Raw genomic sequence first — 23,844 nt, 5'->3', positions numbered from 1 at the left:
TGACCGTGCTGCACACGGCGGCTACTCTGGCTGTTAGCTTGTGGTCATAATTATGTGACCATGTGTGTGTAAATATATATATATATATATATATAAACAAATATAGAAAACCACAGCACTCGCCACCCCAGAAGCGGGGTGCAGTGTCTGCACTCACCACTCATAGGGTGGGGTGCATGCAGCCCATGGCCACCTACCCAAATACATACGAAATAGAGAATTCAGCACTCACCATAGCAAGCTCACTTGTCCTCACAACATCAATAAATAAATGATGGGGGTTTAGTTGGTGGATTGGCCAATGCACGGAAGCCTGCATACCGATTTTCAAGGTACCCCACCTTCATGCAGGTCCTACACTATCACAAAGCCTAAAGAATTAAAACCTGGCAACTGTATCACATATAATATAACTGCAAATATGCCCACTAGGTTTAATGTATGCCTGCCACATATCGAGTGGCTTTTAAAGGCATACTAGTCACCTGACACAGCCGATAAATTACTAAGGAGCAGCTGACACAGGTTTAGAACAATTAAGATTACACAGGGGTGCATGAAAAGGCCTGTGACCATGGTTAATAAGAGTTAACCAAAGATTAACCCCAAAATATACAAACAAATATAGAAAACCACAGCACTCGCCACCCCAGAAGCGGGGTGCAGTGTCTGCACTCACCACTCATAGGGTGGGGTGCATGCAGCCCATGGCCACCTACCCAAATACATACGAAATAGAGAATTCAGCACTCACCATAGCAAGCTCACTTGTCCTCACAACATCAATAAATAAATGATGGGGGTTTAGTTGGTGGATTGGCCAATGCACGGAAGCCTGCATACCGATTTTCAAGGTACCCCACCTTCATGCAGGTCCTACACTATCACAAAGCCTAAAGAATTAAAACCTGGCAACTGTATCACATATAATATAACTGCAAATATGCCCACTAGGTTTAATGTATGCCTGCCACATATCGAGTGGCTTTTAAAGGCATACTAGTCACCTGACACAGCCGATAAATTACTAAGGAGCAGCTGACACAGGTTTAGAACAATTAAGATTACACAGGGGTGCATGAAAAGGCCTGTGACCATGGTTAATAAGAGTTAACCAAAGATTAACCCCAAAATATACAAACAAATATAGAAAACCACAGCACTCGCCACCCCAGAAGCGGGGTGCAGTGTCTGCACTCACCACTCATAGGGTGGGGTGCATGCAGCCCATGGCCACCTACCCAAATACATACGAAATAGAGAATTCAGCACTCACCATAGCAAGCTCACTTGTCCTCACAACATCAATAAATAAATGATGGGGGTTTAGTTGGTGGATTGGCCAATGCACGGAAGCCTGCATACCGATTTTCAAGGTACCCCACCTTCATGCAGGTCCTACACTATCACAAAGCCTAAAGAATTAAAACCTGGCAACTGTATCACATATAATATAACTGCAAATATGCCCACTAGGTTTAATGTATGCCTGCCACATATCGAGTGGCTTTTAAAGGCATACTAGTCACCTGACACAGCCGATAAATTACTAAGGAGCAGCTGACACAGGTTTAGAACAATTAAGATTACACAGGGGTGCATGAAAAGGCCTGTGACCATGGTTAATAAGAGTTAACCAAAGATTAACCCCAAAATATACAAACAAATATAGAAAACCACAGCACTCGCCACCCCAGAAGCGGGGTGCAGTGTCTGCACTCACCACTCATAGGGTGGGGTGCATGCAGCCCATGGCCACCTACCCAAATACATACGAAATAGAGAATTCAGCACTCACCATAGCAAGCTCACTTGTCCTCACAACATCAATAAATAAATGATGGGGGTTTAGTTGGTGGATTGGCCAATGCACGGAAGCCTGCATACCGATTTTCAAGGTACCCCACCTTCATGCAGGTCCTACACTATCACAAAGCCTAAAGAATTAAAACCTGGCAACTGTATCACATATAATATAACTGCAAATATGCCCACTAGGTTTAATGTATGCCTGCCACATATCGAGTGGCTTTTAAAGGCATACTAGTCACCTGACACAGCCGATAAATTACTAAGGAGCAGCTGACACAGGTTTAGAACAATTAAGATTACACAGGGGTGCATGAAAAGGCCTGTGACCATGGTTAATAAGAGTTAACCAAAGATTAACCCCAAAATATACAAACAAATATAGAAAACCACAGCACTCGCCACCCCAGAAGCGGGGTGCAGTGTCTGCACTCACCACTCATAGGGTGGGGTGCATGCAGCCCATGGCCACCTACCCAAATACATACGAAATAGAGAATTCAGCACTCACCATAGCAAGCTCACTTGTCCTCACAACATCAATAAATAAATGATGGGGGTTTAGTTGGTGGATTGGCCAATGCACGGAAGCCTGCATACCGATTTTCAAGGTACCCCACCTTCATGCAGGTCCTACACTATCACAAAGCCTAAAGAATTAAAACCTGGCAACTGTATCACATATAATATAACTGCAAATATGCCCACTAGGTTTAATGTATGCCTGCCACATATCGAGTGGCTTTTAAAGGCATACTAGTCACCTGACACAGCCGATAAATTACTAAGGAGCAGCTGACACAGGTTTAGAACAATTAAGATTACACAGGGGTGCATGAAAAGGCCTGTGACCATGGTTAATAAGAGTTAACCAAAGATTAACCCCAAAATATACAAACAAATATAGAAAACCACAGCACTCGCCACCCCAGAAGCGGGGTGCAGTGTCTGCACTCACCACTCATAGGGTGGGGTGCATGCAGCCCATGGCCACCTACCCAAATACATACGAAATAGAGAATTCAGCACTCACCATAGCAAGCTCACTTGTCCTCACAACATCAATAAATAAATGATGGGGGTTTAGTTGGTGGATTGGCCAATGCACGGAAGCCTGCATACCGATTTTCAAGGTACCCCACCTTCATGCAGGTCCTACACTATCACAAAGCCTAAAGAATTAAAACCTGGCAACTGTATCACATATAATATAACTGCAAATATGCCCACTAGGTTTAATGTATGCCTGCCACATATCGAGTGGCTTTTAAAGGCATACTAGTCACCTGACACAGCCGATAAATTACTAAGGAGCAGCTGACACAGGTTTAGAACAATTAAGATTACACAGGGGTGCATGAAAAGGCCTGTGACCATGGTTAATAAGAGTTAACCAAAGATTAACCCCAAAATATACAAACAAATATAGAAAACCACAGCACTCGCCACCCCAGAAGCGGGGTGCAGTGTCTGCACTCACCACTCATAGGGTGGGGTGCATGCAGCCCATGGCCACCTACCCAAATACATACGAAATAGAGAATTCAGCACTCACCATAGCAAGCTCACTTGTCCTCACAACATCAATAAATAAATGATGGGGGTTTAGTTGGTGGATTGGCCAATGCACGGAAGCCTGCATACCGATTTTCAAGGTACCCCACCTTCATGCAGGTCCTACACTATCACAAAGCCTAAAGAATTAAAACCTGGCAACTGTATCACATATAATATAACTGCAAATATGCCCACTAGGTTTAATGTATGCCTGCCACATATCGAGTGGCTTTTAAAGGCATACTAGTCACCTGACACAGCCGATAAATTACTAAGGAGCAGCTGACACAGGTTTAGAACAATTAAGATTACACAGGGGTGCATGAAAAGGCCTGTGACCATGGTTAATAAGAGTTAACCAAAGATTAACCCCAAAATATACAAACAAATATAGAAAACCACAGCACTCGCCACCCCAGAAGCGGGGTGCAGTGTCTGCACTCACCACTCATAGGGTGGGGTGCATGCAGCCCATGGCCACCTACCCAAATACATACGAAATAGAGAATTCAGCACTCACCATAGCAAGCTCACTTGTCCTCACAACATCAATAAATAAATGATGGGGGTTTAGTTGGTGGATTGGCCAATGCACGGAAGCCTGCATACCGATTTTCAAGGTACCCCACCTTCATGCAGGTCCTACACTATCACAAAGCCTAAAGAATTAAAACCTGGCAACTGTATCACATATAATATAACTGCAAATATGCCCACTAGGTTTAATGTATGCCTGCCACATATCGAGTGGCTTTTAAAGGCATACTAGTCACCTGACACAGCCGATAAATTACTAAGGAGCAGCTGACACAGGTTTAGAACAATTAAGATTACACAGGGGTGCATGAAAAGGCCTGTGACCATGGTTAATAAGAGTTAACCAAAGATTAACCCCAAAATATACAAACAAATATAGAAAACCACAGCACTCGCCACCCCAGAAGCGGGGTGCAGTGTCTGCACTCACCACTCATAGGGTGGGGTGCATGCAGCCCATGGCCACCTACCCAAATACATACGAAATAGAGAATTCAGCACTCACCATAGCAAGCTCACTTGTCCTCACAACATCAATAAATAAATGATGGGGGTTTAGTTGGTGGATTGGCCAATGCACGGAAGCCTGCATACCGATTTTCAAGGTACCCCACCTTCATGCAGGTCCTACACTATCACAAAGCCTAAAGAATTAAAACCTGGCAACTGTATCACATATAATATAACTGCAAATATGCCCACTAGGTTTAATGTATGCCTGCCACATATCGAGTGGCTTTTAAAGGCATACTAGTCACCTGACACAGCCGATAAATTACTAAGGAGCAGCTGACACAGGTTTAGAACAAATACCTATACACACACATATAAAAAGGATATGAGTAAGGAAATATTAATCCATTGTCTACACATATGATGTGGGAGTGAGGGGAAACTTTTTAAGGTATGTCACAAGTATGGCAGCCATCTTAAAGTCACCCATCTTAGATGCAGCTCTTCATTTTTTAATTGGGAAGGTAGTCATGTGACATCAAAAATATGCAGAATTTTATAAGAAAAATTCATTCTCAAAATTTGTATCTTTATTCATTCTCAAGTTTTAACTGAGTTTTCTCTTGCAGGTAGTGACATTAATGGTAGTGGCACTAACACAAACAGAACGTGTCTTGATATCTGGAGAACTTAGGACACATGCTATTGCAAATGATTTCAACCCACCCATTACTCACACTGCAGTTGCCAAACTCCTTGACAAATTTAAAGAAACCAGTTCAGTTGCAGATAAACAAAACCAGTTTTTGATCGTCTGCTTTTTGGTTTATCTGCAACTGATCCGATTTCTTTAAATTTGTGTTTCGTTCTCCAGATATCAAAACAATTTCAACACATTCTGTTTGTGATAGTGCCATTGTCATCAATGTTTAATGTTTACTAAAACGATAGGACTACCCACTAAATTAATTTACATTTTTCCAAATCAGTGCAATGGGACATTTGGGCTTCATCTCATAGGTCACTTTTTAAAAGCTTTAATGAAATAGCCATTTATGTTTATAAAAAGTGCCTTATCAAATGAGCTATGCCTGATCTGTTACAATGGAATGGTAGGGCGTCAGTTGCAGTGCGGATCAGTAATGATCCTTATTGTTTTTATGTCTTCACAGCTTGCAAGTTGCAAGTGGCATTTTTTTTTATTGATTTGCACTAGAAGTTGTAGCCATTATCTAAAATACCTATGGGGGAGTCGAACAATGGGGGTAATTTGGGTGTGGTGTGTTCAATCTGCAATCTAATTTGCAGTGTAACAATAAAGCAGCCAGTATTTACCCTGCACAGAAATAAAATAACCCACCCAAATCTATCTCTCTCTGCACATGTTATATCTGCCCCCCTGCAGTGCACATGGTTTTACCCAACTGCTAAAAAAATTCCTGCTGCGATCAACTTGGAATTACCCCCAATGTGTATGTATATATATACAGTGGGGATCGAAAGTTTGGGCACCCCAAGCAAAAATTCATTTTAATGTGCAAAAAGAAGCCAAGGAAAGATGGAAAAATCTCCAAAAGGCATCAAATTACAGATTAGACATTCTTATAACATGTCAAAAAAAGTTTGATTTTATTTCCATCATTTACACTATCAAAAGAACAGAAAACAAAAAAATTGCGTATGCAAAAGTTTGGGCACCCTGCAGAGTTAATTCCTTGTACTGCCCCCTTTGGACAGCTGAGACCTGGCAGTGTCATGGATTGTTCTCAATCATCATCTGGAAAGACCAGGTGATGTCAATCTCAAAGGTTTTAAAAGCCCAGACTCATCTGACCTTGCTCCAACAATCAGCACCATGGGTTCCTCTAAGCAGTTGTGTAGAACACTGAAACTGAGAATAGTTGATGCTCACAAAGCAGGAGAAGGCTATAAGAAGATAGCAAAGCGTTATCAGATGCCCATATCCTCTGTTCGGAATGTAATTAAGAAATGGTAGTCATCAGTAACAGTGGAAATTAAAGCAAGATCTGGAAGACCAAGAAAAATATCAGACAGAACAGCTCGCAGGATTGTGAGAAAAGCAAGTCAAATCCACGTTTGACTGCACGATCCCTCCAGGAAGATCTGGCAGACACTGGAGTTGTGGTACACTATTCCACTATAAAGCGATACTTGTACAAATATGGTCTTCATGGAAGAGTCATCAGAAGAAAACCTCTTCTACGTCCTCACCACAAAAATCAGCGTTTGAAGTTTGCAAATGAACATATAGACAAGCCTGATGCATTTTGGAATAAAGTTCTGTGGACCGATGAGGTTAAAATAGAACTTTTTGGCCAGAATGAGCAAAGGTACGCTTGGAGAAGGAAGGGCACAGAATTTAATGAAAAGAACCCCTGTCCAACTGTTAAGCATGGGGATGGATCAATCATGCTTTGGGGTTGTATTGCAGCCAGTGGCACAGGGAACATTTCACGAGTAGAAGGAAAAATGGATTCAATAAGATTCCAGCAAATTTTGGACGCTAACTTGATGCCATCTATGAAAAATGTCAGCGTCCGGGGTCTTAGCGGAACGCTGGGGCCGCGGGACGGGCTTCACGGGCAGCGGCGGTGGAGGGCTGCGGCGCTGGGTTCAAGGGTACAGGCAGCGGTAATGGCGTTGAGGGGGTCCGCTCGTGGCGGCGGGACGCCGCTGCAGCAGCTCGCTCTCGCTAAGCCGTTGCCTAGGAGACATGGGGCAGTGAGCAGCATGTTGTCAGAAAAGGTCTGCATTACTGGGCGACGCCATGTTAGAGACCAAGTTTCTGACATAATTCCTGTTCCTAGTTTTCCAGCCAATCCAGGGAGACTTCTTCCTATAAAAGGGGGCTGGTTTAGGACAGGGATGCCAGTGCTTCAAGTTACAACCCTGTTGTAGATGCTTTAGCCTGTGCTCCCAGGATTCCTGCTGTATTCTGGTACTTCTAACCCTGCTTTGCCAGTTCTCAGTTGCTGCTGCAGTTTTCCCGTTTCTAGCCTGCTGCTGCCCGTGGAGACGCTCTTGGAAAACCCGGTTCAGTAAGACCCTTTGGGCACGGACGACCCCGGGTCTCTTGCCTCGTCCTCCAAGCCACAGTCCGCAGATTCTTGCTTCCAGCCAAGTCCTCGAACCACCATTCACAGTCCTCAGCTCGTTATCTCCAACTTCATCTTTCAAGCCACAGTCTACAGTTCTCAGTCTCCAGTCACAACCCAAACTACCGTCCACAGTTCTCAGCTCCTCTACCGCAGTTTCATCTCATAAGTCGCAGTCCACGGTTCTTGTCTTCAGCCTCGTTTTACTCTCACCCACAGTTCCACAGTTCTTTGTCTACGACCACGTTCTCAAGTCACCGTTCATCAACCTCAGTTTTCTACCTCTGCTCTGTACATAATAAATACTTTCCATTGACTCTCAAACTCCGCCTACATCCTTCATTGCTCCGTATCCCATGCAAAGGAACTATATCCAACCCCCTCGTTTTGTTCTTCCCCAGCCTGCTACCTCCTTGGGCAAGTCTTAACTGCCGGATCCCCAAACTTTGCTAGACGTGACAAAAAAGCTGAAGTTAAAGAGAGGCTGGCTTCTACAAATGGATAATGATCCTAAACACACCTCAAAATCCACGGTGGATTACATCAAGAGGTGTAAACTGAAGGTTTTGCCATGGCCTTCACAATCTCCTGACCTCAACATATTTGAAAATCTATGGATAGACCTTAAAAGAGCAGTGCGTTACAGACAGCACAGGAATCTCAAAGAACTGGAAGACTTTTGTAAGGAAGAATGGGTGAAGATACCTCAAACAAGAATTGAAAGACTCTTGGCTGGCTACAAAAAGCGTTTATAAGCTGTGATACTTGCCAAAGGGGGCAGTGCAAGGTATTAACTCTGCAGGGTGCCCATACTTTTGCACACGCCATTTTTTGTTTTCTGTTCTTTTGAAAGTGTAAATGATGGAAATAAAATCAAACTTTTTTGACATGTTATAAGAATGTCTAATCTGTAATTTGATGCCCTTTGGAGATTTTTCCATCTTTCCTTGGCTTCTTTTTGCACATTAAAATACATTTTTGTCTGGGGTGCCCAAACTTTCAATCCCCACTGTATGTATATATATATATATATATATATATTAAATTATTTGGTCAGTGTCTCACTAAAGATACAAATTGTATAACTGTTACCGTAGCTGTGAGTGTTAGTTAACACTTTAGCTTGCAGGGGCTCCTCGCGTGTAGTTTGCTAGTATGTCTTCTGCAATTATGAGCCTTTATCAATACTTTCATTGCATGCTGCTGAATTATAAAACCGTTTTCAAACATCATCCTCAAGTATCTATTTATTTTCAGCATCAGATTTATGTACTAAGCTTTAGGTGGTCATTCCGAGTTGTTCGCTCGCTGCCTATTTTCGCAGTGCAGCGATCAAGTGAAAAAACACCAAAAATGCGCATGTGCATGGTACGCAGCGCGCATGCGCTAAGTACTTTCACACAAAACTTTGTAGATTTACACAAGCTCGAGCGACGTTTTTTCATCGCTCGAGTGATCGTAGTGTGATTGACAGGAAGTGGGTGTTTCTGGGCGGAAACTTGCGGTTTTCAGGGAGTGTGCTAAAAAACGCAGGCGTGCCAGGTAAAAACGCAGGAGTGGCTGGAGAAATGGGGGAGTGGCTGGCCGAACGCAGGGCGTGTTTGTGACGTCAAACCAGGAACTAAACGGACTGAGGTGATCGCAGTCTAGGAGTAGGTCTGGAGCTACTCAGAAACTGCAAGGAATTATTCAGTAGCAGTTCTGCTAATCTTTCGTTTGCTATTCTGCTAAGCTAAGATACACTCCCAGAGGGCGGCAGCCTAACGTTTGCAATGCTGCTAAAAGCTGCTAGCGAGCAAACAACTCGGAATGAGGGCCTAAGTGAGAAATAAAGTGGATGGAGATAAAGTTGTAGCCAACAAGCTCCTAATTGCCATGTTACAGGCTGGGTTTGAAAAATGACAGTTTTCCAGTGTTTGGGAGCAAATGGGGTTTGGGAGCAAATGGTCAATTGTCATTTGCTCCCATACATTACCAGATTTTCGCTCCCAACAAAGGAGATTGAACAGATAATCTTATAGCGTATATCCAGCTTTAGTAGCTGATTGGCTGGTACTTTATCTCCGCCCACTTATCTCTCTACAAGTCTTAGTACATAGGTGGTCATTCCGAGTTGATTGCTAGCTGAAAATGTACGCTGCGCAGCGATGATGCAAAAAAAGGCACTTCTGCGCATGCGTATGCGGCGCAATGCGCACGCGCGACGTACTTTCACAATGGCCGATGTAGTTTCACACAAGGTCTAGCGAAGCTTTTCAGTCGAACTGCTGGCCGCAGAGTGATTGACAGGAAGTGGGCGTTTCTGGGTGTCAACTGACCGTTTTCAGGGAGTGTTTGGAAAAATGCAGTCGTGCCAGGAAAAACGCAGGCGTGGCTGGGCGAACACAGGGCGTGTTCGAGACGTCAAAACAGGAAATGAACAGTCTGAAGTGATAGCAAGCGCTGAGTAGGTCTGAAGCTACTCTGAAACTGCACAAAATTATTTTGTAGCCGCTGTGCGATCCTTTCGTTCGCACTTCTGCCAAGCTAAAATACACTCCCAGTGGGAGGCGGCATAGCGTTTGCATGGCTGCTAAAAACAGCTAGCGAGCGAACAACTCGGAATGACCCCATAGACCCCTGAGTTTTATTTGGTAAATGCTACAATCTCCGTTACCAATTTTTTATTATAGCCTAGGCATAGCCACAATTTCAAAAAGATGTGAGGTATAGTGTAAGTCATCCTGGGAGAGAACGCAGCGAAGACACAGACCTGTCTTCTGAGTTGAGATATAAGTTTGCTTGTGTTCTATAGTAACGCTGGGAGGATAACTCTGATTTTTTTGCTATTTATATAGTGCACAAAGCACTATATAATCATTATGTAATAAGCAGATGTTGCCTATAATGATAATATGCAGTAGCGTTCTTTATTTGTATTGCACTTGAAAGTACAAAACAATATTCTCTGTAAAACCCAGTGTCATATGTAGGCAATAGATGATTGTGGACGATGGTAGTGTTGGATGTGGGATTTTGTGATGGTTGACTGGTGAACTTTATCTGTATTTTTTCTTTTGTGTGTTTGTATTTGTTTTTTTACGCAGGTAAGTGAAATTTTTAGCTTTTCTAGAGCTCTCCCTCTTTCCAATGAGATCTCTTAAATCTGTTCTAAGAGATCTTTGGCTGATATCTTTACCTTTACCTGTCCTTTCACGCACCAATTATATCCCAAGTAGCTGACTGCCTGCCCGCTGCTTCTGTATTATTGCCTAACCCTTCTAGTGCCTGATTCAGACTAACTTTATGAGGAATACTCTCAATAAAGCTAGCTGCCCTGTACTTCTTACCCATCCCCTTCCGCTCTTCTATCCTACACAAAGTCACTTGCTCTCCCCTTACCTAATGACGCAGCCTCGTTCAGTCTGTGAATCTTGAATCTTTGCAGATATGACAATGGATGATGTCCGACAATTCGAGAAAAACATGCAGTACAAAACGAATATTAAAGTTTGCAATCAACATTCTCCAACACGAGATGAAATAGGCAGTGATGTCAAAGAGAGTGTATGTTTCATTTTACTGTTATTATACAAATATTAGGACGGGCGGTTCATCTCTGTGCTGGGGGGAGGGGGATTTAATTCCCTTTTCTGTGGTGATGGAAATGGAGTACTACAGAAACTTCCTACTATTCATACAAAGGCAGCACGGTTGGTGTAATGGTTAGCATTACTGCCTCACAGCACTGAGGTCATTGGTTCAATATCCACCATCCTTTTGGTTCATGGATTGATCAGAGCACTTAAGCTTGCAGCCGAACATTAAGGGACTCCATCTCACTTCAAGTCCTACTCTATCACCCACATTTCTGAGAACCTGGTAACTTTTATCATATCAAAGTCAAACTGAAACTGTGCTACCTGGTTTAGAGCTCACCTGCCAACTAACTTATGGTTTTTAAAGGTAAGACAGTCGCCACCACAACTCCTGAATTACCGCTAAGGAAACAGCTGACAGAGGCTAAATGTAGGTCTAAAATGAACATGTTATAGTGATTGGTTAAGACAATTGCAGAGTGCAAACATCTGATAGACTTTATGCTCATCTTCCAACATATACTACCTATTCTCAGTTGGCCGAATCAGACACAGAAATTGGCATCACTCTTTCACATATTAGACAGATGCAGTTCATTTCTGAGCGGTTGTCATGTGTAGCAGAATACGCATGATAATTACAGTGGCTTGTTAAATAATCCTGTGCAGTAATACAATACTGTTCTTTTCAGTGTTTACCTATTATCTCTTCAATACATATGAGCTACACTGAAGTGCTACTTCTGTGACTGTAAGAAATGTTCTCTTTGCTCCCTCTCACTACTGCAGTCACATAGTTCAAATAGTAACTGAAAACTGTAGTAGTTTGTGGTGCAGATATATCAAAAGGCATAAACCCTATTACCAGCCAAAATGTGTATTTTTACCTGTGATAGGGCTTTTTATTGCTTTGCCCTATAGCTAATGTTTATTGTCGGCAATAGCACTGCAATACTAAGAATAAGCTGTCAGTTTAGGGTGTCCTTCGTGATAGTGATAATGCATACCTCCCAAGTTTTGAATTATGTAAGCGCCGGTGGCGTGGTCGAGGACAGAAAGGGGGTGATGCTCCAGAAGAAGGGACAGGGCCTCACTGCACAACCCCCATTTTCGTCATTCCCTGAGCAGCTGGGCAGCCCCCGTCTCACTCACCGCACTGTTTTGCGCATGACATCTAATTCAGTGATCACCGGCTCTCCCAACCAGGGGTGCGGGGCATAGCCCAGGGCCTGAATTCCTCGAAAAGTGGGGCCCAAAAAAAATTAAAATGGGGTCCCCCCTCCCGAGCAACAACCAGCACTGGGCTATGCCCCGCACCCCTGATGCAGGGTTCATTGTATGCTAATATTGTTCTTTACAGGTGGCCTACAGGTCCCAGCAAGCCTGCCCAAGCATGCTGACACTTGGAGAACCACAAGTGCCAGCATGCCCGGACATAAAGGGCCCGCTGGCACCTGTAGTCCACCTGTAAAGAAAATATTTAAAAAAACACAACACGGTCTTTAAAAAAAAAAGGTTTTATTACACAGGGTCTTCCCAGGGCTTCCGGCGTCTTCACCTGGGGGGGGCGCCACCTCCCCCAGGCTTCCGGCGTCTTCAACTGGGAGGCGGCGGCCTTTAAGTTCTTTTGCATGGCCGCCGACCATCCAGGACTTCCACGGCGTCTTCTCTCTTCAGGAGCTCTTCTCTGCTCCTCCTCCGCCATCGGACTGGCAGTGAAAGTGAAAGACCATTCTGTCACCAGGAATTAGTGAAACTTTCTTTAACTGTATGGCTGTGAGAGCGAAGATTCCAAAATTAAGGGTCTTTCTAACAGTATGTTCTGGATCATGCTGGAAATTTAAAAAAATGTATAAGGGTCTGGGTGAGTAGAGGTTAGCAGACACGGCCTTTCCGTTACCTTGGTTGCTTCTGGTCTTGCAGGAGGGGTTTGTATAAGTTTAGATCGCTGTTCTCTGTCTTTCAGAAAATGTTGGCACTTGTAATGGAAGTTTGTGCGTCCTCAGTATAACACACCAATAATTCCTTGACATTTGAACATAGGGCCTGATTCAGAGGTGAACACAGATGCATTTTTTTTCTTGCAGCTGCGGTAAAATGCAGATGCTAGTTTCAGCCTAAGGCAGTATCCAGTTCAACTTAATCAGGACATTATTATCACAGGGCTGCCCCAAGGGCTCATCACTTATTAGATATGGTTAGGATTCTGAAGATATATGTAAAGGGAACTCTTGAGCTTCAGATGGATGAGTTTTTTTGATACTCACAAGAGAGGTTGACCTTGCTAGATTGATCACTTCAGTATACATCTGATCACTTCCCATACATTTAGGCAGAGAATCCTGATCCTGATAGTGGGATGTCACATTCTACCAGAAAGTATTTCTTCTGGACAGCCCAGCACAGGAGTCAACCTGAACACCTGTGTCTAGTTGCCACTTGGTTCACGTGCATACTTTTAAGTTTCACAAGTGTAGTATTTTTACATCCAACTTTTGAGCGTACACCCCTCCCCGAATGGGGGCAGCTTTGAAATGTCCCCAGAGTTTAGTGTCCCCTCAAATCGATGAGAGAAAACATTGGATTTTTATAGTTACCTTAAATCCATTTATCTGAATCCATTGGGGGATCTTGCATACCTTCCCCATTGCACTCTGTCCCTCCTTAGATGTATGTTTTGTCTTTGATCCCACCAATAAAGACATTTGCTGTGATCAGTAACCGGTTTGTTCATATTTCTACCTCACTGTTTGCAATAAGAGTTGAGTTTCTGTCATAGCCAGTTATGTGCAATGCTGGAGAACTGGAGGGGTGCATGCTGGGACTTGTCAGACTCACTAACTTGTGCCACAGTAATTATACAGTGTTGAAAGGAATAATGAAAGTTGTTGTGAACTGCTTAGGTATAAACCTCAGGGGGAGAAGTATCAAACCTTGGCGAGAGATAAAGTATCAACCAATCAGCTTCTGTGAGTTTTCAAACACTGGGTCTGATGTATTAACCTGGAGAAGGCATAAGGAAGTGATAAACCAGTGATATGTGCAAGGTGATAAACACACCAGCTAGTCAGCTCCAATATGTAAATTAACAGTTAGGATCTCATTGGCTGATACCTTTATCACCTTGCACATATCACTGGTTTATCACTTCCTTATGCCTTCTCCAGGTTAATACATCTGCCCCACTGTCTCTAAAATGTCAGTTGCTGATTGGTTGGTACTTAAACCCTCTCCCATTTATTTCTTTGAATGTAGCCCATAGGCTAAAGTATCTTCTTATGACATTAGTTGCAGGCATCAAACTCTTTGCAGCTGTCAGAAATGGGGGGACCACAGCAGATATGGAGATAACGGGTGTGGTTCATCAAATCGACAGTATTTAGGTCGACAATGTTTAGGTCGACCACTATAGGTCGACAGTCACTAGGTCGACATGGATGGAAGGTCGACAGGGTTTATAGGTCGACAGGTCTAAAGGTCGACATGAGGATTTATTTATTTTTGGTGTCGTTTTCTTCGTAGAGTGACCGGGATCCCAAATTAGTGCACCGCGTCCCCTCGCATGGCTCGCTTCGCTCGCCATGCTTCGGGCATGGTGCCTTCGCTCCGCTACCGCTTCGCTCGGCACACTTTACCGTTCCAATCGTAGTCCACGTGGATCGTTAAGTATGAAAAAATTCAAAAAAATAAAAAAAATGTGAAAAACTCATGTCGACCTTTAGACCTGTCGACCTAGCACATGTCGACCTAGAAACCCTGTCGACCTTCCATCCATGTCGACCTAGTGACTGTCGTCCTATAGTGGTCGACCTAAACATTGTCGACCTAGATACTGTCGATCTTCAGACCGGATCCCGGAGATAACTGCTGCTGCCCTTCCGTGATACATTCAGGGAATACATAATATTTGCGAGTATCCTCCAAAATAGCTATTCACTGGGAATATGCCGCAAATATTAATTGATAAATAGGCTCTATAGTCCCTTTCACCAGTGAGATGTGTACATGGTGGGATGTAGTTGGAATCCCAAAACCCGTCAGAATCCCGACGACAGAATTTCCGACAGCCAACATCCCGAATGTAAGTTGCCAGGGAGAGTTAGGGTTGTGTGTGTACCGCAGTGCACCCTTAGCTGCAACATGTCAATTTTGGGGCGGGAAAGGGGTGGCGACGGGCAGCGTTACAGAAAACGGGGTTGTTGGCCCCATTTTCTGGGCATGCTAAAATGAGTGGCTGTGTGCTTGGACACAGCTTTTTTGGCACCGGCAGAGTGAAAACACTGGCCGTCCTGAGTAACCTAAGTCATGCAGATGATCAGAAGCTGTATCTTTGGACACAGCAGCAAACCAGAGAAGCCGGTAGGAGGTGTCTATCCACACAAGACTCCTCCTGCGGCATTAGCATATTTTCATATGGCAGCTGCATCTGAAAACCCAGAATCAGACCCAGAAACTGGAGCAGCCGGAGGTAATGCATGCAAACATGAGAACACACACTCTGCAAAGATAGGTAGAACCTCATAAGTATACAATGTCTGTAATTAATATCTGTATAAGCAGTTCTAATGTCATCACTTGTAATGTTCATTAAGAATACTTGTGTTCAATCAACTTGGTGATCTGGAACCATTCAGCTTTCTGCTTTATGGCTATATATGGTCACATTATTTGGATCGGAGGAGCATGTAGATCATATATAGGCACAAAATATCTTGTGATGGATAAAATCAAAAACGTATTTCTAATATTCTTTTTGGGGTCAAATTGTTTAAGCTGTTTTCATTTTCTCACATGTTGGTGTAACCTGTCTCTGTTTTCTTTCTTCCTGCAGACATGACAATGGATGAGGTGCGAGAGTTTGAAAGGACCACTCAGGAAGCCACTAACAAGAAAATTGGGATTTTCCCACCTATCATTTCAATTACTGACATAACGCTGCCTTCTTGTGCTCGCAGTGGACCCTCCAGTGCTCCATCTACCCCTCTGACAACCGAGGCACCAGAGTTCCTGTCTGTCCCCAAAGACCGGCCTCGAAAGAAGTCTGCTCCGGAAACCTTAACTCTGCCAGATCGCACCCTTAATGCACAAAGCATGTTTTCCTGTAATAAGCCATCTCTTCCAAAGCCTGAATAACTGTTCAGTTTCTGGGTGCAAGAGTCCCCTTTTCCCCTCCAGCAGCAAAGAGGCATTAAAGCTCAAACGCATGATCATAGCCAGAGAGGACAGTAACGCATTTCACCGCTATGTGTGTAAACCCTTTCTGGCCTGGACCTACCTAACCTACTGCTCCTTCTTCATATCTAGTCTGGAAACCCCTTATTACAACATACAAATAATATCTTCTGTTTCTTGGATGGTTAGAATGATAATTGGCATCAACAACAAAAAGGTTATGAAGTGCGCAAAGTATTACAGACAGCTGTATTAAATCTATCCATATTGCATCATTTACTGTACTTGGTGTACAGTGAAAAAGGTTTTGCTTTTATATTAGTAAATGGGTAATGTTACAGTCTCTGCTGCTTTTCCGTTACATAGTCATTAATGACCTAAAGCTTTAACTTAGTGTATTTATAAAACAGGAATATTTGAAACCCGGTGTTTGGGCTGAATTTTGCACAGCAATGCATTTTCATGGGTCAGTCATTTGAACAATTGCAGGGAAGCTATGCTTGCATGTAAATATAATAAAAATGGGTTACTTACATATCTTCCATCTATAGAAGTAGTTTGAGCACCTGTTTGTTGACCGGCACATATTGTCTTTTTATTCTTAACAATTCTGCTTTGTTGTGAAATTACTGTGACATATTTTCTTAATGTGCTGAAAAAAGCATAGATAATAACATTATGCACATCAATGATTGGAGCAGAAAGTAATTCAAATAGCATCGTCTGCACAACATTTAAAGCTAAAACATGCTGTAACGAAAAGTGAAATTGTTTACTAACACGTTGCTTTATATCACTCTCAATTCTTTCATTTTATATCATATCTTAATACGTGACATGAAACATTTTTAAAACCTCTTTGGCTGCTACATGTGTGCATTTTGCCCCGAATATGAGACAAATCCTTTTAAGCTTAACACAGGTGGCTCGAAGGTTCTGCAGTAAGTCTATGCTTGCTCTGTGGGGGTGGGGCTACTGTATCTGCTAGGGATGCATGTTAGAAGTATTGTAGTGTAATGGGTAAGCACATATTCCACAACAATGTAGCATGAAGAACATGTGCTGGAGTCAGCACAAAAAAGGAAACGTAAGATACTCTTAGTATGCATTTCAATAATAAGGTGATATTTTTATTACATATATACGTTACAACAATCTCTAGTGAATTGGGTAGCATGATCTAGTTTATTGATAACATAAGGCAAATACAATTACCATTTCTTTTTTTTAGCCAACATTTAAAAAAAAAAACAATTTCTTCAAATATTAGAAATGGGGACTGTACAGTCCCTATCGTGCAAAATTAGATATTTTAGAAAATCCACTTCAGACTGGATAAGTGGCCTTGGCTATTTCTAAAAGACAGAAAATGTGTACCAAAATATGATTTAGAAAAGGTGGTGACTGGCAAGGAAGATTTAGTTTGCCAGGAAGAAAATCATTCGGAAGCTATATAATTTTTTTTCTTTTTCATTTCATGTTAGATGTTTTTATAATATTATTGTTAATTATTTTATTTTCTGTAAATTAAATATAACAATGTTGCTTTTAAAGTAATGTGTTATTCGTGCGATGTAGAAATGTGTTGATGTACTAATATGTATTGTTGTTAATTATGTTCTGTAATTTGACCTATCTCTTTTCATTTGGGTGAATTAGGCCGTTAGACGAAGACGCAAAACTTAGTTAAGCTTCAGCTGTTGACTCATAGATGTCCTATGTTGTAATTTTGTAAAGGTATCGGCTAGAGATAAGTCACCTGCATTAGTCAGATTCAGCAGTATACTCCCCATGAATAACTTCTTGGATGAAAAATTAGGTTAGTACATGTTTCAGATAGACTAAACCTGCTCAGTTTTTGGGAAATGACATCATCACTTAATGTAAGGTGGTACAGGAATTATTGAGTTATGTTTTATTGTAAAAACTGTCTCTGATGTAGAGTTGGGCTCATTTTGCTCTGAAAGCATTGGCACAAAATACGTCTGAAACAAAGATTATTTGCATGTTGCAGAGCGCAATGAATTCCAAGATACATCTAGCTCTGCAAGCGTAGCTTATGCTGGAGTTTAACGCCAGGGGAAAATAGTAGTATATGTATTTTCGGGCACTATCACGGTACCCACTCTCTTGGGAGGTTGCTTCTTTAACACCCGTGGCATGTAAACACTGGACGGGGTGGCTGGGGTCAGCCTAGCAGCTTGGGAAGTACCGACCATGTTCCCAGCCCTTTTTTTGGCCCGTGCACAATGTCTTGAGTCGCAACTCCCAAATGTTGGGAGGTATGGTATATGGATCAGATTGATGCCAGGAGAAAGCGATAGTATATGCGTCTGGTTTACACCAGTGTTAATAGTAAATAGTATACTAACACAAAATAAAAGTACAAACTAAGTTCAATTAAATACAAACATTTATTGTCCTCCCCTTTAAGTATTAAAATGGGACTCTGCTTTCATGACGTAAACCGATTGCCAATATCAATAGACTGCAGCAGCCAGCTAATAATAGTATCAGTGGGAGGGAAGTTTCAGTATGAGGGATTTAGATGCAATCAGTTAATCCAAAGCATTAGCCGATCATACAATATACATACGAAAATACATCCATCTTTGATGTGGTCTGCATGAAATACACTTGTGAGAAAGACCTTACTGTACACAGCCAACACTAACATGCACCCCCGCTCCACTGTTCTAGGAGTATGGAGCGGCCGGTGCAAAATATTACTGAATCTCCATATGTATGGATATGTAAGATACATACAACTCTACATCAAGCCCTTTAGCTCCAAATCTCAATACAGCGACTTCGCAGCTCTCACCGGATTTTTAGGCTGATTTATCTGGACTAACATTTTTTTTTTTTTTTTTCAATTGTTGATCTAAAATTTGGAGCAAACTTTTTAATGTAAAAGATTATATTTTGGTACACTTCAATGAGTGTCTTATAGACTGAAAGAAAATGTAATTATTGATCCATAAGGCTGTAACAAGAGTTTTTACTACAAGAGCATGCTGTATAACTAGTTTTTTGTTTTTTAAATAAAAGTACAGATCTTTTTTCAAAGCAGAAATAAAAGCTTGTCTGTCCTCGGTGACACTGAGTCACTTTAATATAAATGCACCTTGATTAATTATGCGGTGGTAGGGCTGCCTAATATTGACTGTCCTTGTTACTTGAACAATGAGGTCTGTAGAAAATAGATCAAATTCTGAGTATGTTGGAGAAAATGTTACAAGTGTCTACGGTTTGGTCAAGTACCAATGAATATTTATGCTTAGGGTCAGCAGTAGTATAGGTATAAGGTATGGTTTAGCTGTACTAAGGATTTACGCTTAGGGTCAGCAGTAGTATAGGTATAAGGTATGGTTCAGCTGTAGTAAGGATTTACGGTTAGGGTCAGCAGTAGTATAGTTATAAGGTATGGTTCAGCTGTAGTAAGGATTTACGGTTAGGGTCAGCAGTAGTATAGGTATAAGGTATGGTTCAGCTGTAGTAAGGATTTACGGTTAGGGTCAGCAGTAGTATAGGTATAAGGTATGGTTCAGCTGTAGTAAGGATTTACGGTTAGGGTCAGCAGTAGTATAGTTATAAGGTATGGTTCAGCTGTAGTAAGGATTTACGGTTAGGGTCAGCAGTAGTATAGGTTTAGGGTATGGTTTAGCTGCAGTAAAGATTTACGGTTGGGGTCAGCAGTAGTATAGGTTGGGGTTAGGATTAGCAGCTGTAAGAATTTAGGGTTATGATCAGCATTATTATATGTTTGGGGTTTGGATTGCAAGCAGTAAGAATTCAGGGTTAGGATTAGCAGCAGTAAAAATGTGAAATTCTGTTCGTCATTTGCTATGTTTGACTCCTACACAAGATGCAATCAACGTATCCGAAATCCGAAAGACTATTTGCGTCTATGGAATCAGAGGTTTGCTATGATCTGATTGGATGACAATCTTTAGCTGATACACAATAAGGCCCTTTTTCCTTTATAATTACCATTTATACACTCCATGCATTACGCTCCTGAGCTGTCAGGGTGCCTTTACATGTACATATCCAGGAAGAGCAGGCATGACTCAGTTGCATTTGGTGTATTCTTGATGTATTTGTTGATACTGAGCTCAGGGAGAATATTTCTGCTAAATGTGAGGGACATACATTTTATTCACCAACTGAACTGTGGTGGGATATATTTTTTAGGCTCACTATACTCGTATATACTCAGCATGTGTGCATGGATTTTATTGTAGATGAAATTAAGTTATGTTTTCCTCAGTGGTTATCAGACTATCTAGAACATAATAGGAAAACATTCTGAGAGAATTTTCACTGAGGTGATTTAATTGGAAATGAATGCTGCTATCCCACATGCCAGGACCAATAGTAAATAAAATATATGTACCACAGGAATATTTCTGTGTTCTTCTTTAAATGCATAACATTTATTTAATGACATGGTATTAATAGCAATAACTGTACTGTGAAATGTAGCAACCAATCTAAGTCCACTAAACCATAATTTAGCAATTTGTTGTGTATGTGCCACTTGGGGTTTACACCCTGTTAACAGTAAGCTGTATAGAATATTGGTGGCCTAAATGGATATTTACGAGAAAGCAGCCAATCAATTCACTATGAGGCAGTGACATCACAGAGGCACAAATGGCTGTGTGTGCTACAGGCTGCATGTTTAGGGGGAATCTAATCAGGTGCGAGCAGCTCACACCCGCGAGTGTGGCTGTATGCTGGACTTATAGTACCCCTGAACTAGATAGAGGTGAATTTAAGCTGGCACAGTAAACCTTTGCAAACATAAAAAAGAGTTGAGGCCCTACACTAAAATGATAATAGTGACTATCTGATTGGTTTCTGTAGGTTAATGTTCACACCATGTCATTAAATAAGCCTTTCAAATGCATGTTTAATAATTCCATATGTAATTGTTATAGAGGAACTATATCTTGGAAATTAACATGTAATGAGGTGCAGTTTTTATGCATTTTACAGCCATTTGGTCAAGACTGCACCTCAGCTGGAGGGATTTCTTACAGGATGAAGTGCTGATGTAAGTACTTCTTTTGCTGGTCAAAGGAGTTTACTAGACTGATGCACACAATTTGATATGAGCTGTTAACCTGTTGATAAAGCAAGCAACATTAGCTGAGGTCCGTAGTGAAAACATGGCACATATCATTGCTTACAATGATAATTTGGCAGTGAAATAACAAAACCTGATTTAATTTTGTATCTTTCAATGAGGAGTGTTTCTATGGATCGCTCTCTCTCTCCAGCTTTAAATTGATTTTATTTGGACTCCTATTTAACTGAAGGATTTTGGACTGCTCTTTCTTTTATGTTTGTATGTACAGTTAGGTGCATATGTAAATGATGTACTTTGTATTCTTGCCCGGACTTACCCATGTTACTTTATTACTGTTTACAATAAAAACGACATGTGGCGTGCATAAATAAACATTTTTCCACTTTCTCTGCAAATGATTATTGCTGAAATCCACAGATATACAGAAAAGAGAAATATAATTGAGGCTAGCTAAATCTGAATTGTATGAGGCAATGCTACTATAATGCCACAAGTCGTTTTACCAGCTGGCACAGAAAGTTATATAGTTATATCATGACATCCAGTTGGGTTTATCTTTCTACTAAATCTGTCTTGTTTTGTGCTTATTTTATAACACATTAGAAAGACAATTACTATTGGGAACTATGGGCCTTATTCAGGTTTGTTAGCAAACCAAAAAAAGCACACTAATGGCACTGCAGGTGGGGCAGATGTAACATGCAGAGCTGTTTCTAGACAATTTGGCTCAAAGTACAGTAAAAAACTGCTCCCACCCCATACACATTTTAAAATGTACTGCTCTCCATAGACATAAAGAACAGGATTTTAATACCTACCGGTAAATTCTTTTGTCCTAGTCCGTAGAGGATGCTGGGGTCCACTTCAGTACCATGGGGTATAGACGGTTCCGCAGGAGCCATGGGCACTTTAAGACTTTTTCAGAGTGTGAACTGGCTCCTCCCTCTATGCCCCTCCTCCAGACCTCAGTATAGGAACTGTGCCCAAGGAGACGGACATTTCGAGGAAAGGATTTACTTTTAAGTTAATGGTGAGATTCATACCAGCTCACACTTCAACCATGTCGCACATATGGCATTCAACTAAACACATGCCAATGGGCATGAACATTACTGCAACCATGCTGAAAACATTCTGTTTTCTCATACGTCCTAGAGGATGCTGGGGTCCACTTCAGTACCATGGGGTTATACCAAAGCTCCAGTACAGGCGGGAGAGTGCGGATGTTCCTGCAGCACCGATCGACCAAATTTTAGGTCATCAACGGCCAAGGTGTCAAACTTGTAAAACTTAGCAAACGTGTTTGTCCTTGACCAAGTAGCTGCTCTGCAAATTTGTAATGCTGAGACCCCCCGGGCAGCCGCCCAGGATGAGCCCACCCTTCTTGCAGTATGGGCATTCACCGAATCCGGCATCGGCAATCCTGCCGTGGAATGAGCGTGTTGAATCGTACCTCTGATCCAATGCACAATCGTCTGCTTAGAAGCAGGACACCCAGTCTTGTTGGGAGCATTCAGGACAAACAGTGCCTCTGTTTTCCGTATCCGAGCTGTTCTCGCGACATAAATTCTCAAAGCTCTGACCACATCCAGAGACTTTGAACCAGCGAAGGTGTCAGTAGCCACCGGCACCACAATAGGTTGGTTGATATGGAAAGAAGAAACCACTATCGGAAGAAATTGCTGACAAGTTCTTAGCTCAGCCTTATCTTCATGGAAGATCAAGTAAGGGCTCTGGTGAGACAAGGCCTCTAACTCAGACACCCTCCTTGCGGATGCCAAGGCCAACATCAGGACCACTTTCCAAGTGAGAAACTTCAATTCCACCTCCTGGAGAGGTTCAAACCAATCTGATTGAAGGAACTGCAACAACACGTTAAGATCCCATGGTGCCACTGGAGGCACAAATGGAGATTGGATATGCAGAACCCCCTACACAAACGTCTGAACTTCTGGAAGGGAGGCCAAGTGTTTCTGAAAGAAAACTGACAAGGCCGAAATCTGGACCTTGATTGAACCCAATCGTAGGCCAGCATCCACTCCCGCCTGAAGTAAATGGAGAAAATGTCCTAACTGAAATTCTTCAGTTGGAGATTCTTGGTTTCACACCAAGACACATATTTTCTCCAAATACGGTGGTAATGTCTAGACGTTACTCCTTTCCTGGCCTGAATAAGAGTGGGAATGACTTCTTTGGGAATACCCTTTCGGGCTAGGATCCGGTGCTCAACAACCATGCCGTCAAACGTAGCCGCGGTAAGTCTTGATACACGCACGGCCCCTGCTGCAGCAGGTTCTCGCGAAGAGGAAGAGACCGAGGATCTTCTATGAGCAGCTCCTGAAGATCTGGCTACCAAGCCCTTCTTGGCCAGTCTGGGACAATGAGGATCACTCAAACCCCTGTTCTTCTTATGATCTTGAGAACTTTTGGTATGAGCGGAAGTGGAGGGAAGACATACACCGACTGAAACACCCACTGGGTCACCAGCGCATCCACTGCTATTGCTTGAGGGTCTCTCGACCTG

General features: G+C 42.2%; 1 protein-coding gene across 1 annotated transcript in view; it reads left to right on the top strand.

Annotated features, from left to right (window-relative positions):
- The window catches only part of PITPNC1 (phosphatidylinositol transfer protein cytoplasmic 1), a 478,249-nt gene extending 456,542 nt beyond the window's left edge, over positions 1 to 21,707 (top strand). Inside the window, exon 9 of the mRNA XM_063960825.1 lies at positions 15,882 to 21,707. Within this exon, the coding sequence (XP_063816895.1) occupies positions 15,882 to 16,183 (302 nt within the window). The 3' untranslated portion in view covers positions 16,184 to 21,707. The remainder of the gene's footprint in view (positions 1 to 15,881) is intronic.
- The last annotated feature ends 2,137 nt before the right edge of the window (positions 21,708 to 23,844 follow it).

This window comes from Pseudophryne corroboree, chromosome 3 (assembly GCF_028390025.1).
Source record: "Pseudophryne corroboree isolate aPseCor3 chromosome 3, aPseCor3.hap2, whole genome shotgun sequence".
NCBI classification, from domain to species: domain Eukaryota; kingdom Metazoa; phylum Chordata; class Amphibia; order Anura; family Myobatrachidae; genus Pseudophryne; species Pseudophryne corroboree.
This window is presented reverse-complemented; position numbering and strand designations above follow the sequence as displayed.